Here is a 16,573-nt window from a genome sequence, read left to right on the forward strand (position 1 = left end):
CTCCTACTGTGTTACATTTGTGATGAAAAAACGATTCTTCTACTCCGTTACATCGGGCATGCACTGGTCCCTACTTTGTCTTGTCTATAATTTAATTTCAATAAGTATTTTTTACACTCAGCTGAGCTCTCACAGCAGCGTGAGGTAAAATCCTCAGCACCACAGAATTAATTGGAGGAGTGACCCCTCCCCCTTAACTATCAACAGTTAGAGATAATGGCTGATGGTGCAATACCTGTGTCTCCTTCAGAGGAGCATGCTCATCCCTGGACCAACATCAACACTCTTTGCCTTTCAAAAGACGAGGAGCAACAGCCACATAATGCGCTGCCTGCTGTGTCTACCTAAAACAGTGGAAATCTCAAACTACAAAAATAGCACGTCAAATCTAAGGAGGCACGTTATGGTGAGTAAGCTAAACAAGCTTACTCACCATAAGCTTGCACTGCTGGTTAGATAAACGTATACTGGTAAGTTAAAATCTCTGTTTTAACTCACAGACTGCAAAGACAGTTGTGTCAGTAATAAATGATGTCACGTGTCCAATCACCTCTGCAACTCTGCCACAAATGTGATTTTACACGCCATTATTTCATGTTATGTCGTAGGTGACACTATTATCATGCTTGTGGCATATCTCTGATATCAGTGATTATACCCAACATGGTTATAACGCGGGGCTAGTGGGCCAAAGTTGTCTTTGGTTTAATAAGTTTCAGATTGGCTTGCCACATATGTTGAGGGATAATCAGGATAAAAATTCATAAATTGGAGTTTAAAAGTAAAAATCAAATAAAAGAGGGCAAAAAGTCAGAAATGAGGCCAGTTCATAAGATTAATTTCATAAATATAAGCAAAAAATCACCAACACATGATAAAATAGATACAATGTGATTAAAAAGTAAGAACTGCAAGGTATAAATTCATGTATATCATATTAAAATCATCATGTAGAAATAAGATAACTATTATGACAGATAGTCTGTTTTTTTCTCATTATATTGAATTTTTCATCCCATAATTGTGATTAACAAACATTTGACTGCTGCTTTATCTATTAAGTTAAGTTTTTTAATTTCTTTTACTTTTGGCAAGTTATGCTACTTTATGACAATATGCAGTTTACATTACTACCCCTGAATATGTTGTAATGCAATACGTCTTAATAAATTGCAGGAAAATTAAGTTACTCACTACTTGAGTAGTCTTATAATAAGGTAATTTTTTTACTCTTACTCAAGTATTTATTTTTATAAGTACTTTTACTTCTACTTGAGTAGTTATCATTGTTAAGTAACAGTACTTTTACATGAGTACTGTAACTGTGTACTCTACCCACCACTATTCGGACCAATCAGCGTCATTTGAGGAGAACAAGGGGGTTAACTATGGGGAGGTTAAAGGGATACTTCAACATTTTGGCAAATTCGTCCATTGCCATAATCCCTATAGTCCTAGTAATAGGTTCGTTACCTTCAGTTGTCGGTGCAAGCTGTTTTTAGAACGGCCGCTGCCGAGTTTGGACCTGCTGTGCCAACTCAATGTAAGCAGACGGTATTCCGGCTTTCCCTCATCAAACTCATCAAATACACAATCCAACAACTCCAAAACGCTCTAGTGGACAAGTTGTGACCTGTACATTCACCACGCTATGAAATAATCATGGAACATTACAAGACGGAGATGTTTTAAAGCTAATCGCAAAGCCGGAACTACACTCCAGGCATGGCTGCTGCACTGTGTCACTCCGCCCAGTGGTTTACCCAAGAAATAGTTCCGAGTATTTGCTTCATGCGTCGTATTGTTACATAACTATACGTTATCATTTCATAGCGTGGTGAATGTACAGGTCACAGCTTGTCCACGAGAGCGTTCTGGAGTTGTTGGATTGTTTATTTGATGAGTTTGATGAGGGAAAGCTGGAATACCGTCTGCTTACATTGAGTTGGCACAGGATGTCCGAACTCGGCAGCGGCCGATCTAAAAACAGCTTGCACCGACAACTGAAGGTAACAAACCTATTGCTAAGACTATAGGAATTATGGCAATGGACGAATTTGCCAAAATGTTGAAGTATCCCTTTAAGTTGTAATTTGTGTCAATACCAATGGCTGCATCCAGTGTAGCAGTTAGCTTGGGTGTAGCTCTAGTATGGCGGCAGTTACAGAACTGGACCACATTTGAAAGCTTTCATGACAGGAAACATTTTTCGCTCTTCTCCCAACCTGCCTCGGCACATTTTCGGGATTGCTACAGGGAGGGTGTTGTAGTGTAAGTTGGTATGTGGCTGCTAGCGAAGCAATTAGCTCAGATGTAGCCACAGCAGCAGTTCTATCAGAATTGGACCACATTTATTCATTGAAAAAAAAAAAAAGCAAAGAGCCACATTAAAAGCTTTCCATGACAGTAAAGATGTTTTCACTCTTCTGCCAATCTGTTTAGGCATGAGTTTGCCGAGAGTGTTACGGGTGGGGCTGGGTTGTACTGTAAATGGATAATGGGTGCACCCACTAGCTTGTATGTAGCTATTGGAAAACGACAGTCTAATCAGACCTCAAACACATTTCTTTATTAAAACAAGAGCAAAGAGCCACACTGGAAGCTTATCTTAGCAGAGAGGATGTTTTTGCACTTTTTCCCTATAGGCTTCAGCAAACATTTTAAGTAGCCTACTGACAAGCTTCGCCATTAGACATTATGGTGATGTCAGCCTGTATAGCTCAGGATAGGTCTGGAGCTGCGCGTGTCTACTACCTCATTTTGTCTTTTCACTCTGATTGGTCCAGGAAGGATCTAGACCTGCCCTCTTTGTAAAGTGTCTAGATACAACTTTGGTTATGAGCTGGCGCTAACTAAACAGTGATTGATTAGTTGATTGACTGATAAATGTGACAGTAAGGACATTCGTGCAATCACCTTCCAATAATTTTTTGAAAAGTCCTGCCCTCCCCAAACACGTAGCTTTCCCAGATGAATGTGAAACATATACATGCAGTGTATAAATGGAACAGTCTTTCTGGGGTGATGGTTTATTTCCACATACATTTACCACTATATACAGTAGGGGCTTTGGTACAGTTTTGGCCTTGTGCTAAGAGCTAATCTTCTGTGTTAAAGGGCAATTTTGTCACTTTTGGTGTAAGGTCATGATAATATGGACAAGATAATCTTATTAGTTTATTTATACATCATTTAACTGCCTGGCTTGTCTATTTTTAGCCCAAACAAACTCTCTACTAATGTTGCTGCATTACTACATTTTATAAGCTACTCAGGGGGTGTCCTGAATTATAATTAAAACACTTAGGAATTGGCCCTCACCTGTCCGGATCCCATCTGTTTGGTGGAACATTTTGTGTAAAAAGCTCTTGTTTATGCTGCCACAGACCAAACCCCAGAGTAATGTGGCTTCACTCTGGGTAGCCAACATGGCAGAAATAACACATACAAAGCTGAAGCACAAGCACACTTAAAGTTTCTTCACTGCATCAGTCAAATGCTAGAGTCTTCCACCATTCTGGGGGGTTTGACTAAGCCTGCTGTTTTGCCTGGCTACTAAACAAAACCTCGAATGACCTACTTTCATTCCTACACCAATTCCTCCAGCATTTGCCTCCATGCACGGTGTGGCTAATACAGTGGGGCTAAAGGGGGATAGAAAGTGTGAAGATGATAGCCCAAAACACAAGACATAGCCATGCTATCAGCTTCCTCTCCAAAGGCAAAGAAGGAGACATTCCCTAATGGTCCGGTCAAAAAAAAAATGTTTAAGAAATCATATCCCACAAGGAAATGTGTTTAGAATACAAACAAGTTGTTTGGGATGAGAGTGCACAGTGGTAAATCAGTGGCCTACAGGTTATCAACAACCTCTTCCATCCAAAACACAATTCAATTATAGATGGTGCAGCAAATATAGAGTAACAGGAAACATTTACAACAGCAGCAGTAATTATGTTTGGATCCAATTCCACAGGAAGTCATTACCATAGATTTCATGAATGTCTTTATCATCCAAGTTAAGGAAGAATTTCCTCTTCGGGTTGGGATAATATTTGTGTTGGTGTCAGAGAGAGGACAGAGAGCAGAACACTGAGAAGAGGGCCTGGGTTACAACCAGAGAGGGGGCTTCCAACTAGGGGTGTCACGATACAAGAATATATGATACTAATAAAATTAATGAGATAACAATGCTATTCTGATAGCACAAGAAAAAAACAGAAGCTCTGTCTACAAATGTTGGAGGATTTCTTGCTTTTAATTGGCAAAAATGTTAAGTATCTCCTGCACTAAACTGCTAGAAAGCACGTGAAATTCTTCAGTAATGATGAAATGCACTGTTCAACTTGCACTGTAGGACTGTCAAGACTTCTAAAAATATGTGAGAGGCCACCTGACATTAATCATGACAGATTTAACCCTTTTGTAATAAACAACAACATGGACTACACATACACCACACACTAAATCTAGTGTAGAAGGGATAATGGTATGGGGCTGTTTGTCAGGGTTTATCTCCAGTGAAGAACAATTTTAATGACATTTGAGAAAATGCTATGCTTCCAACTTTGTGGCAACAGTTTGGGGAGGGCCCTCCTCTATTTCAACATGGCTGTGCTCCAGTGCACAGACCAAGGACTATAAAGACATGCTTTGATGAGTTCAGTGTGGAGGAAATTTAGTAGGCCACACAAACTCCTGACCTTAACCCCATCCAGCAGGATGAACTTGAACGGAGTTTGCAAGCCAGGCTTTCCCATCCAACATCAAAGTATAATGTTTGATTTTACTAAAAGTCAAAGTTTTAAAAAACTGGTAACATGACAACCATGGCACTTTCTCAGTTGAAAAGAATTATGAAAAAGAGCAGGTGCAAAACTCCCATAGCTGTTGTTCATGCCACACAGTATTCAGGAGCTTTCGTGCAATTTTTGACAGATTAAATCCAGGCAAAAAATTCTTCTATACTCTTGTTTTATAAAGCACATGTAGCTTTTAGGAGCAAGAAAGCCTTTCTTAGAGAATCCTCTAAACAGCAGAAGTCCTGTTCTTGTCCTGGCAGATCATCTTTGCTCAATCTCTGCAGCTGAGGTTGCTTTGGGTGAGTTTGTCCTGCAGAAAAGGCAGACGGATTTTTCTGCTTGAGAGGAGAGAAAGTTCTATGACAGTGCTGATGTCTGCAGCAGGGGAGGCTTGGACTCAAATTTCCTTGCATGCTGTGAAAAGCGATCCATAGCACAAGTCCACACCTCTTCCTCTAGTTCGATATCCCCAGCTGAAACACAGAAAACTGGCCTGTCACTGTGTATTAACCCAGGATGAAGAAGTGTCCCGCTGAGGCTCTCGCTAACCGCTATCAGATCAGCTGATAATGACTTTCTTTTATTACGCTCCTGATGGGAAGGATGACCTCAGCGCTGCAAAATGCACCTACTTAGCGAGCTGATGTGCCCTGGTAGAAAATTTCTTATCAAAGGGAGGGAAAAAATAGCTGTTTATTAAATCTACATGAGCAGAATGACATATAGCCTCAGAGCATGGCTTTTGCAGAGTGACAAAGAGCGACACGGCAGTTTTAAGGCAGAGGGATTCCTCTTTGCTCTATTTATTTTTTACATAAACTGTTTTAACACAGTGCAGATCAATCTGAAGGGCCTTTATATAAGACTCTAAAGGTCTGTGGGAGAAGCTTCCTGAGAAAAACAAAGTCAAGTATCAACTGTAATCCTTCATCCAAACTCACACTGCTTCAAACACTTCAGGCACACAGCACTAATGCAAACATTTTCACGTAAGCAAAGAGCAGACCTACTCCTGTCTGCTCCTTTCTTAAACATCATAACTCTATCGATCACAGCGAAAGGGCAGAGCTGTTAAAACATCATCCAGCCTCTTTAGAATAAGAAGCTGTTAGCCTATATTTTTCCCCCAGGGTGAGTCAGTTAAACATTTTATGGCGTCTGGCAGCTTCATTTTTCCCGTCACCATGTGGCCGTTGCATTGTGGCCCTAAAAACGTTCGTCGTAACCCCTCCTCACCTCTTCAGAAGGCCTGAGTCCCGTGTGAGCGAGGTGATGACTAGCGTGGGTCAGCATGGGCTTGTTTACACATTAGAGACCACACAGACAAAACACAGTTAGGACAGCATATGTACACCATGTGCGTCTCAATTACAGGCAGGCCATGACTGGTCAACTGCTTAAAGCACTGCAGACGTCGATGAGAACGGATGAGCAGTAAAACAGTCGGAAAATTACTATCTATGACAATCTGAACTCACGTTTATATCCCTTCAAGATAAAGCATTTCTGTCTTTATGTTCCACAACAACAACATATAACAGAGGTCTTCTCTCAGTGGAGAGCTTCAGTCAGAACAGAGACACAGATGTGTCGTTGCTCTTTGCACGATCCTGCAGACTTTGTTTGTGAGTTTGTGTCATCCTTTAAAACTCCTATGGCTATGTTTGCAAGGAAAAACTTAAGATCAAGGTTTTAATTGCTGCAGTTTTATAAATGAAAAGTGTTAACAACTTTAACGTAAAAAGTTAAATCTTAGCAATTTTATTTGTCATCAAAAATATGTCACTACACTAAAGTTAAGATACATTCACAAGACAAGACCAGATAAATGTCTGACTTAATTACATGAAAGGCAAACAATGTGGCCTAAACTGCTTGGAGTGTGCCAAAAAATCTGCCAGATGAGCAACAAAAAGTTTCTTTTTCTCTATCTGTATAAATCTGTATCCTGAATTACTTAATATACTGTATCTTATGCCATCCCTCTGTTTTTGCTTTCAAAATCTCGCAATTAAGATCTCGACATGTCATCAAATGTGGCTTGTAAGTGTGATAAGATATTTTTAAGATTTTAAATGGGAGAGGTGCCTTTATTTTGAAAGGACAAATTATAGAGGGACAGACTGTTAGTTCATACAGGACATGATAGTCATACACCCAGGCGTGATCAGCTGACGACCAGCTGTTCCCATTTGTCGCCTCCCAGCTCCCACAGCCAATCACACCTCTTTCTCTCAACATAGCCCTGTATTTAAATATGACATACTTTTCTCTCATCTCTGCTTGCACAGACACTGCTGCACCACACTGCTGCTGCTGGCAAAGCTTAACCTCCTCCACCCCAGCCTCCTCCTTAATAGCATAAAGCTTGTTGCACCCTCATTTTCATTAATGTTTTCATCCATATGGGGGTTTCTAGCCATGCGCTCCCTGGAAAGACAAAGTATGATGCTTGACTAACCAAGGGAGCATCTTTTGAGCAGAGCCTTCTCCACCAAGTAAAACTGTAGATCCATTTTGCAATAAAAATGATTAAATATATGACGAGTGTGTTCCTGAATGAAATTTAGTGAGAAAAAGTGGGTGAAGACATATACCAAAATGCACAAGGATCAGGAATCAATCCAGTGACCAGTGCCTCATACACGATCACCTTATATAAGGGCACCTGCTCTATCAGCTCAGCTAAATTGGCACCCATAATAAAATACATTTGATCACAAATTACACAAATAGACTTGATAAGATTTCCCCTAAAGTGATGACCAACTCTGCCAGTAAAATAATCTTTTCTCTTACAGTTTTACACACATTGTCTGTGATTTGGGAGAGAAGAATAAAGAAAAAATATCACTCTGTTCATAGAAGCTAAAAATAAGAAACTAAAAGGTATAAAGACAATTTTAGTTTGTTTAAATGTATTTATTTATTTTGTCTGGGTGGATATTTGTGTTTGAGCTGATAAAAAGTAGACCCTATAAGACTAACAAAATACACAACACTGGTGTGTTTTTTGGAACTTAATATGTCACATGTTTTAAAGTGAAGCATTGTCCGCTATCTTAATGATTGATAGTTTCAAACACAGGGACTACATGATTACAGTAAAAATCATAACCTTGGTTTTTGCTGAAATCATAATGAACAAGATTTTCTTATCAAAGACCAAAAATATTTAAAATTGCATAAAACTGAATATTAGTGTCAATAAACGTATTTAAACGTTGTGCTGACTTCCTGTAGAAACAGGTAGCAGCAAAAAAGCTAATATTTTCAAATTAAATATTTCAATCTGCAGTGTAAAAACAGCTGCAACAACTGCAAACAACCAACAGCACAACAGGGCAACTGCAGCAAATGGAATATTTTGAATGTTAGAGTATTACTGTATAAAAAGTAAATATGTAGAATATCTACAAAAATGAGAAAAAAAACTCTTCAAATAAGGAAAAAAACATTCAACTTCATAGGACATATCTGGTCTATATCTACTATATCTATATCTGCGGTAGGAAGCAACAAATGTCAAACAAAAACATACAGAAAGGGAAGAACCGTGTTTATCATTTATTTAACTTGCCTTTTATAATCGCTGTCACATACAGCAGCTTCGCTAAATGCCACAGAGTTAAAACACAATTTTAAACCGTTGTTTAATCTATGTAATCTGAAGCTGCATCTCATATTAAAGTCACAGTCAAGCTGACAGAGTAGACTCCTCTGTGTTGCTCAAACATCAGAGAGGAGAGAACACACCTTTCACCCCATTACTCTGCTCCACATTAATCACACAGACACAGATAGGTAAAGTTTGGGTTATCTGACTGCTTTTAAGTGACGGAGTGACGTATGATGATGAGTGGTCACTAAACACTCTGCTATGCTAACGGCGTTGTTGTCTCCCATGTCTGTGTGGTGCTCAGCAAAAACATATGCATTTGGATCTGTGGTGTGGATTGGCGTCGTCACTCCTATCGGCAATATCAAAATGACAGAAATATTGGACCCGATACTGATATTGTTTCAGATCTGGTGCATCCCTTATAAACATAACAAGAACATTTCTCTTATGTATGGTACGGCATGCAGCATACACATCTTTTATCCTAGATTGTCTCGTTTTCATGAATGTGAAAAGACAAACTGTGATTGAAATTGCCCAGCACTATCAAACAGTGTGAAGCTTAACAGTAAGACAGGAGACAGATGCATAGGAGGGAAATAAATCCATCACAAATTGCAGTTTAACTTACTGTCTCAGCTGCACAAAAACATTGATAATCTTCCTGGCAATGGATTTATTCAATGTAGACATTTTGCAGGAGTTCGCCTGCTTTTTTTAGTTTAAAAAACAATAAAAAATACAATAAAGGCTGCCTTAGACTTCTGTTAGTTTGTCTTATAATGAAGATCATGTTTGAACTACACTGTTCTTAGTATTTACTCGCTCCTAGACCTGATTGATTTAATATATACACCAAATATATTCATTGGGTATTTGTTGCTTCTTATAATGTTTAAGTGGACTCTGTGTTGATGTCTGATGCTTTGTCCTTGCTATGTGAGAGTTTTACTGAATGTTTTGCATCAGTTTTAAGTCTGACTACATCTACATCAATATAATTTGATTTTTACTGGATGTTTTATACTCTGGAACCATGACAAACTGTCATCTTAGTCCTTTTAGAGCAGGGATAAGCAACTGGTGGCCCCCCACATCTTCACATCCAGCCCCGAGAACATTAGCAGATTCAGAACGTGCAGAGAAAAAACAATGTTTGTTTTTTCTAATACTCCCTACAGCTAGTAAAACAACTCCAAAACAATCAAGATGGGAAGAATTTGATCAGGAATGGCTTTGTTTCATCCATTCTTTTCAAAAATCCACCTGTCAGCCATTAAAAGCAAATACATTGCATGTTAACACGTATTTATCAGTCCATTCTTTCTTAATAAAACCTGCAGTTTTCTGTGGAAACAGTCGTTTTAGGAGTGTAATGTTCCTGCTTGGGCTTTTAACTTACCACACAGCATATTAGCATCAAACCCCGTGACAGACAACGTCTCAAATATTCAAATAAAATATCTCAATCGCCCCCCTGTGGCTGGCTGTGATACAGGGACTGACCTCACTGTCAGAGATCCTAAAAAGGACATGCATTTGAAAGAAAATAAAGAATATTTGAACAAAAATATTTTAACCAGACCATTTCAAAAACGTATTTGGTTTATTTGAGAGTTTGGCTCCTCAGAGTGCCTGATTAGGAAAAAGCTGGCCCTTGTACAAATGTAGTTGATTTATGTTTGAGTCTAGTTGAATATGTTAGATGCTACTGTTGTTCAGGCTCACTTTAATATTTTTTATTTCTTTTATCATTCATCTATTTATCTATATTACAGATTTAAGATCTCCATCTGTCATTGAATAAAAGGAATGCCTCCAGCTTTGTTGTCAAATTCTTATGTCCAATCTATGTAAAGTTGAAAACATGTTTTCATTTAGTGTCTCAAGCTGAGTTAGTCTTATACTAACTCTTTTATGCTGACAATAAGACTATACAGGAAATTTGACCTTATCTTCTTTTTAAGAGAGCAAGGATGTTATAAAATGCATAAACAATAAAAATAAATAACAAATATGTTGGTTTCTCTTTTTGTGTATCAAAATAAATCTGATTCCACTTAAACACAGCAGAGTGTGAAACACTCATCCATCTGTGTGCACATGCTTGTTTACAGCCGTACACTAACCTCCAAATGTAAACCGGCTTTTTTCCAGCTCATCACTCACTGAAAAACAAAGACACTTCCTTACCACTGCAGGAAAACAAAGTGCAGCACGTTTGAGCTCCAGTGATTGACATCTAAATGAGTCTACGTCTCACTGACTTCAGCGTCAAGTGTAAAACCGTGAAGCATCTATGAGTCTTTTCATATCTGATATGTGTGTGTGTGTGTGTGTGTGTGTGTGCCAAAGAGTGTGGGACCACAAAGAAAAACAAACAAGCACACTACAACGCTAACCGGCCCTAAGAGCCCTGGGCACCTTTCAAGTGGCCGGGGCCGACACTGCAGCCTCTCACCCCTCCACCTCACCTCACCTCAGCGCACTCACAGGTCACAAGGAGAGCTTTGATCACTGCCCAAGTCTGTTTCCCATTCACACACTTAGCACGCTCATTGATTTTCCATAAGGAGGGCCGAAGAGCTGATAGGACCCCCCCCCTTCTTCCTCCTCCTCCTCCTCCTCCTGCCACCCTCCCCTTTAACACAGGTAGGCATGTGTATCAGTGTCAGAGGGAGGTTTAAAATCCAGAGTTGCTACATTCCTGCAGGTTTGGGGGCCAGATAAGAGACGACAAGCAAGTGCAGGGCAGAAAGATTCAAATGCATTTAGAGAGATCATCATTCTGGGAAAATGTCTCACATAAATAATCAAGAAGCAGATGAATCACTCAGATTGTATCCCGGGTTTCTCTTTCTGAGCTGCTGCAAAAATAGACTGCCTTTTGGCGACAAAATACCTCATTTGGTGCTTTATTTTTAGAGAACAAAAGAGACCTACACTTGCATCTTTACAGCTCATGTCTTGCCTATCTAAAAAGTGTCAAATCAGAATCAGGTTCAATGCCAAGCATAAGACGCCTGATTTGGTGTTTGGGTGCAAAAACAAGCAAAAAAAAGTGGAATAAGAAGCAAAAAAATATTAAACAGCAGCACAACTGAATAGAAGTAGTTGATTTGATTGACAGTTTAACTGGGTGTAAACATAATTTCTTTATGGAAAATGTAAAATAAATCCTTCTGGATTAAATTTGTGGAAAAATAATGTTCTAATTTGTATAATCCCATGCTTGCCTGTCATTGGATGCTGCAGAATATTTTTAAAAATATGATCAGAGTATTATTCAGTAAATATGTGCATAAATCAAAGCACAAGGTGAGTCTAAATACAAGCATTTCAAGTAAAAACTCAACAACAATACATGCCTCATTTTTTCTGCTTCTTATTTAAAATATATACAACAATATATAAATTGTAAAGCTGTATGTGCCTCTCCATTAGAGACTCAAAAGGCCACCAGTCCTTGTTTTTGCCATCTCTCTTCTTCCTTCCCTCACTCACAACGCTCATCACCACCACAGGACAAAAACAGCAGAAATAGAAAGTTGACCAGGACAGAGCCTCCTTACCTGGTCCCTCTGGATGCATGGCAGAGAGGTCCGCCGATGTGACTTACTGTTGGACTGACTGTTTGCCATGTCTGAGGCTATCACAGAACTGGACCTCCTGCGCCTTTTAAATACAGGGACCTCTTCCCTGCCTCCAGTCACGGGGGTGCAGCCCTCCTTGTGTCTCCCTTGGTTGGGAAGGAGCTTGTCAGCATACCTCGCCAGCAGGATGCCCAGCACTCCAACCAGGTACGCCACGTACGGTCTCCAAGTGGCCCTGACTTTGTGCAGCGAGAAGAGCGAGATAGTCCTAACCAGGCTGATGAAAACGATCACGGATATGCCCTGGTTAAGCCGCGCTACCATGAGTGCGCCGGTGGCCACGCACGCGAGCACGACCACGGCTGCTGTGGAGAAGGAGAGTAGCTGCTCATCTGTCCCGTCCAGCAGTGACCACGCCGCCGCCTCGCCCAGGTGGCACAGGGTTAGGAGGGAGAGGGCGGTCTGGATGAGAACCCCGCAGCGGATCAAGTAGACCCCGACCCAAAAGAAGGCACATACGAGCGTGAACAATGGCGAAAGCACACTCCAGCAAGTTTGCAACAGCTCCGCTGCGCAGCCTGAGACGAAGTGGAGGGGGGACGATGAATGCAGAAGTGTGCTGTCAGCGCTCCAGTCTGCACTTTTGACCAACAGAGCGAGAAAAACCGAGAGCGACCCCGCGCACAGCGCACTCCGGAGTCTTTGGGAACTCCATATTTTTGTGAACATTAGCCTCACCCACGACTCGTAATCTCGGTCACGGCACAGCGGGATGACACATGTTTTCACATAACCGTTGCGTTCCGGTGCGCTGGAGCTTTTTTCATGAGCACTGCTCTGCGCACCGGTACTGCCAGATTCTGCAGGCATCGCCATCACTCATGACACATATGAAGTATAAGGAAGTCTATAATGCATCTATACCAGTGGGGTCATGAAACAGGGCATGAGCTAGTGAGCAAACAAACATGATTTATTGCACGCATGGTGAAAAAGTACAGCGAATACGCACCGATGCGTCTCCATTTACGCATGGAGATTGTGTAGCTCTCAACGCATTCTCTTTGTTTTCCCAGATGCGAGAGGAGAAAGTGCTGCCTGGGAAAGCATGAGGGGAGCCTGAATGACAAGAGGATCTCAGATGTACATATCTAGGGCACCGGCTTCTCTGCGCACATACGCGTCCTGCTTTGCACTCCTTTGTGTAGCGCTCTTTCTTTCACTCCTTCTGTCCTCTTCGCTTTGTGGCTCCTCCACTGCCAGATCCGTGCAGCAGCAGCAGTCTTTGCAAAACATCAGTCCAATTCTGTGAACATTCGTCGGTTTAAGGCGCTCCCTGAGTCCATTGTTTGGCCACTTCCCGGTCTCTCCTGTAACTGCAGAGGCTCTCCCCCCCCTGCTACTTTCGAGGATAAATGCTGCTGAGGAATTTAAACAGTAGGAGTAAAGGTCCGGCGGGTTATTGCGCGGCGTTTTGAGGGTAAATCCAGAGTGTTTGTCACAAGCTGTCAGCCTCTGCTCATTCACACCCCCGAGTTCCGACTTCACACAGGGAGCAAAATATTGCAGCAGCAGTGAAACCCCCCAAATCTTTCCTCAGCCAGCCCAGCAGGCGTTGTCCTCTCCTCACACAGTTGTTTAGATTTTTTCCCTCTTGAATTTCCTCATCATACATTTTATTTTGTAAAAATCTGATTATTTCTTGCTGGATTCCTCTTGTTAATTCAAGTCACAGCAAAAGCTGCATTTATGCAAACAGGGTTGACCTATATTTGCTTACAGAGCTTCTTTCTGAAAGGAATAAAAATGGTGTATTCATGAGCAAATATTTCAGGTTATACTTCATGCCAGTGGGTTCATTTAGCTGTATTGTTTTGGTCAAGGTGACCAAGCCAAGACTGCTCCTCCAGCAGAGCAGAGGTGTCTACAGAGAAATTGAAGCCATGCATTCATGTTTTGCAGTGAAATCCCCAGACTCTACTCCTGTGGCTTCCCCCACGCTTGACTCCTAATGTCCTCCACTCAGCCAGGTCATTGAAATATTCATCCCACTTTAAGTGTCACTGATGATGTGTTGCATCACAGTGGAAGGTCTCCGCATCAATGTTTCAGCATGCAGATCTTCCGTGTGCAAGGGTACATGTGTTCAGCAGCTCAGGGGGCACACTTGTGTTCCCTGCTCTGGGGAGCACAGTCTCTCACACGCTGCATCTTGACATCCAGGGCAGAGCAAGCACCTGCGATATCAATCAAGTTTGCTGATGCACACGCGAAGATGATGACGTACGTGCCCTACATGCAGTCAGACACATGCACAATTGTGTTATAACCCTGAAGCTTCTCAGCATCTGCTCCTCTCACAGCAAATGAAGATGGAGTGTTTAATGCAAAAAGCTGTCATGCTATGCTCTTGTTTTTCCAGCCGCACTTCTTTGAGTTATTCATGAACATCTTGAAGATTACAAAATAGATGGAAATCATCTATAGCAGATTACCTGAGCTTACTCCACCCCTAGAAGCTCATCAAGTGTAGAGAGAACTGAAGGGTAGCCTGATTCCTTTTGTCCACTGGTGAGGACAGTCTTGTGCATCCCTTGTCTGTTTTGATTAGCAGGAAGCACAGGGGGAGTGAAGTGCTAACAGGGAGTGATAGGAGCAGGAGGAGGCCAGGTCCCGTAGCTCACCTCTCAACACATGCTCACAGACTGCCAGACTGAGTATGACACAAGTCGGCCTGCGGCTCCAAGTGACAACATCTGCATCTCTTCACCGTTTCAGAGCTCACAGGTAACTCTTTGTTGGAGGAGCTGAAACAATCCTGCTTCATCTGACTGTTTTATTTCATGTGTGACAGGAAAGAAACCTTCCCTCCTTTGCAAACAGAAGATAAGAATGAGACGAAGGAGAGGGGAGTGAAGAAGTCTGCCAGAAAAACAAGGATTCATTTACTTGCAGGAAACCGTGGTGCACTCCTGTTATGACAATTTTGTTCTTCTTTCACAGTTCAGAGGGAAATCCATTAATAAGAAGGGGAAAAGGTTAGCCAAAATAACTATATCTATGAGAGGTAATGGGCTAGTAATAATAAAACGAGACAAAGATTGTGTTAAAGGCTTAAACAAGATAGGAAGATAAAAAAATATCTAAAAGGAGGAAGAAATCTGAGTATTTTTACCCACAAAGTACTAGTTTCTTTTTTTTTTTTTTTTTTTTTGAGGCAGATGAAGATGAATCACTACATTTTTAGCAGCTGCAGTACCCAGAATATTAGAGGGAAATTATTGTAAAATTCTCTCAGTGTCTCTACCAACATGTGTGCAGGCCATTCTGAATTACCCGTAAGAATTTTAATGACTCATGTAACAGTCTTACCCTATTTGGCAATGCCACGCTCCATTGTAAAACAGGAATCTTTTTATGAGGAACAATCCATCAGACATCTGGTTTGGATGTTGGGGGGGCAGGCAACTGATGTGACCGGGGTCAGACCTACTCCGGCCTCTGGGGCCGTGGGTGGCTGACAGATCTGATGTATACTCAGGAAGTGTCAAAGGCCGCCTTCCTATGGAGAGGTTTACCATCAAACTGCTTCATCCTGGAGCCCTGATATGCTCTCCATAGAATCAAATGTTCCGTTCGTCGACTCCGTCAAAAGTTTGTCATATCTGACAGATGTTCAGCAATGCAGTCAGATGTTCGTCGACTCCTTCAGTTGTTCGTCGACTCCCTCAGATGTTGGTCATCTCCATCAGATGTTCATCAACCCCGTCAAAAATTGTTAACTCTTTCTTCTGAATGTTTCTCTAGGTGGACCTTCACACTCACTGACCAAATGGAACTACCTCCACCTCATCAGAGCCCATGTCAGTGTGGCTGGGCCCCTGATAAATCCAGAGAATCCAGTTCAGATTTAGTGATGGTATCAATGTATGTGCACTGCTGTTGGTCTTTGTGCCACTTTGATCAATTTTGCATACTTCTGCCCATTTTTGCCACCTTTGAGCCATTTTTATCACTATTTTTTTGTTTCTGTTAGCCCATTTTTGTCACTTTAAAAACATTTTTGCTCTGTTAACTCATTTTTTGCCAGTTTAAATCCATCTTTGCCACTTGTAACCTCTTTTCACCACTTTACTGCTTATTTCTGCCACTTTCTGCATATTTTTTGCCTCTGTCTATCCATTTTTACCTCTTTCAACCAATTTTTGCCACTTTTAAATCCTATTTCACCACTTTTTCTGCATGTTGTACCATTTTTATCCAGTTTTTTTGCCACTATCACCTATAGTTGACTGATAATCCCTGCTTGCCACTATTAACCCCTTTTCACCACCTTTTTGTCCATTTGTACCACCATAAATCTTTTTTTTTTTGTCAATCACAACCCTTTTTTACCACTTTTTACACCCATTTTGCCAATTTTTACCACAACTGTTTTCTGAGTTTCTGAGATCGAGGACTGACTGGTCTGAGCAGCAGCGAAATAAATCCCCCATGGAGTCCGGATACTGGTGGTGGAGCTTGAGGGATTGCAGATGTTGAGGACTTGATGGCTC

General features: G+C 41.2%; 1 protein-coding gene across 2 annotated transcripts in view; it reads right to left on the reverse strand.

Moving 5' to 3' along the window:
• LOC121514953 (cGMP-inhibited 3',5'-cyclic phosphodiesterase A-like) overlaps nucleotides 1-12,976 on the reverse strand; it is a 137,005-nt gene extending 124,029 nt beyond the window's left edge. For both annotated transcript variants that reach the window (XM_041795417.1, XM_041795416.1), the window contains exon 1: nucleotides 11,997-12,976. In XM_041795417.1, coding sequence (XP_041651351.1) covers nucleotides 11,997-12,893 — 897 coding nt within the window. In that variant the 5' untranslated portion in view covers nucleotides 12,894-12,976. The remainder of the gene's footprint in view (nucleotides 1-11,996) is intronic.
• Between the last annotated feature and the right edge of the window lie 3,597 nt (nucleotides 12,977-16,573).

Source organism: Cheilinus undulatus, linkage group 9, assembly GCF_018320785.1.
Source record: "Cheilinus undulatus linkage group 9, ASM1832078v1, whole genome shotgun sequence".
Taxonomy (NCBI): Eukaryota; Metazoa; Chordata; class Actinopteri; order Labriformes; family Labridae; genus Cheilinus; species Cheilinus undulatus.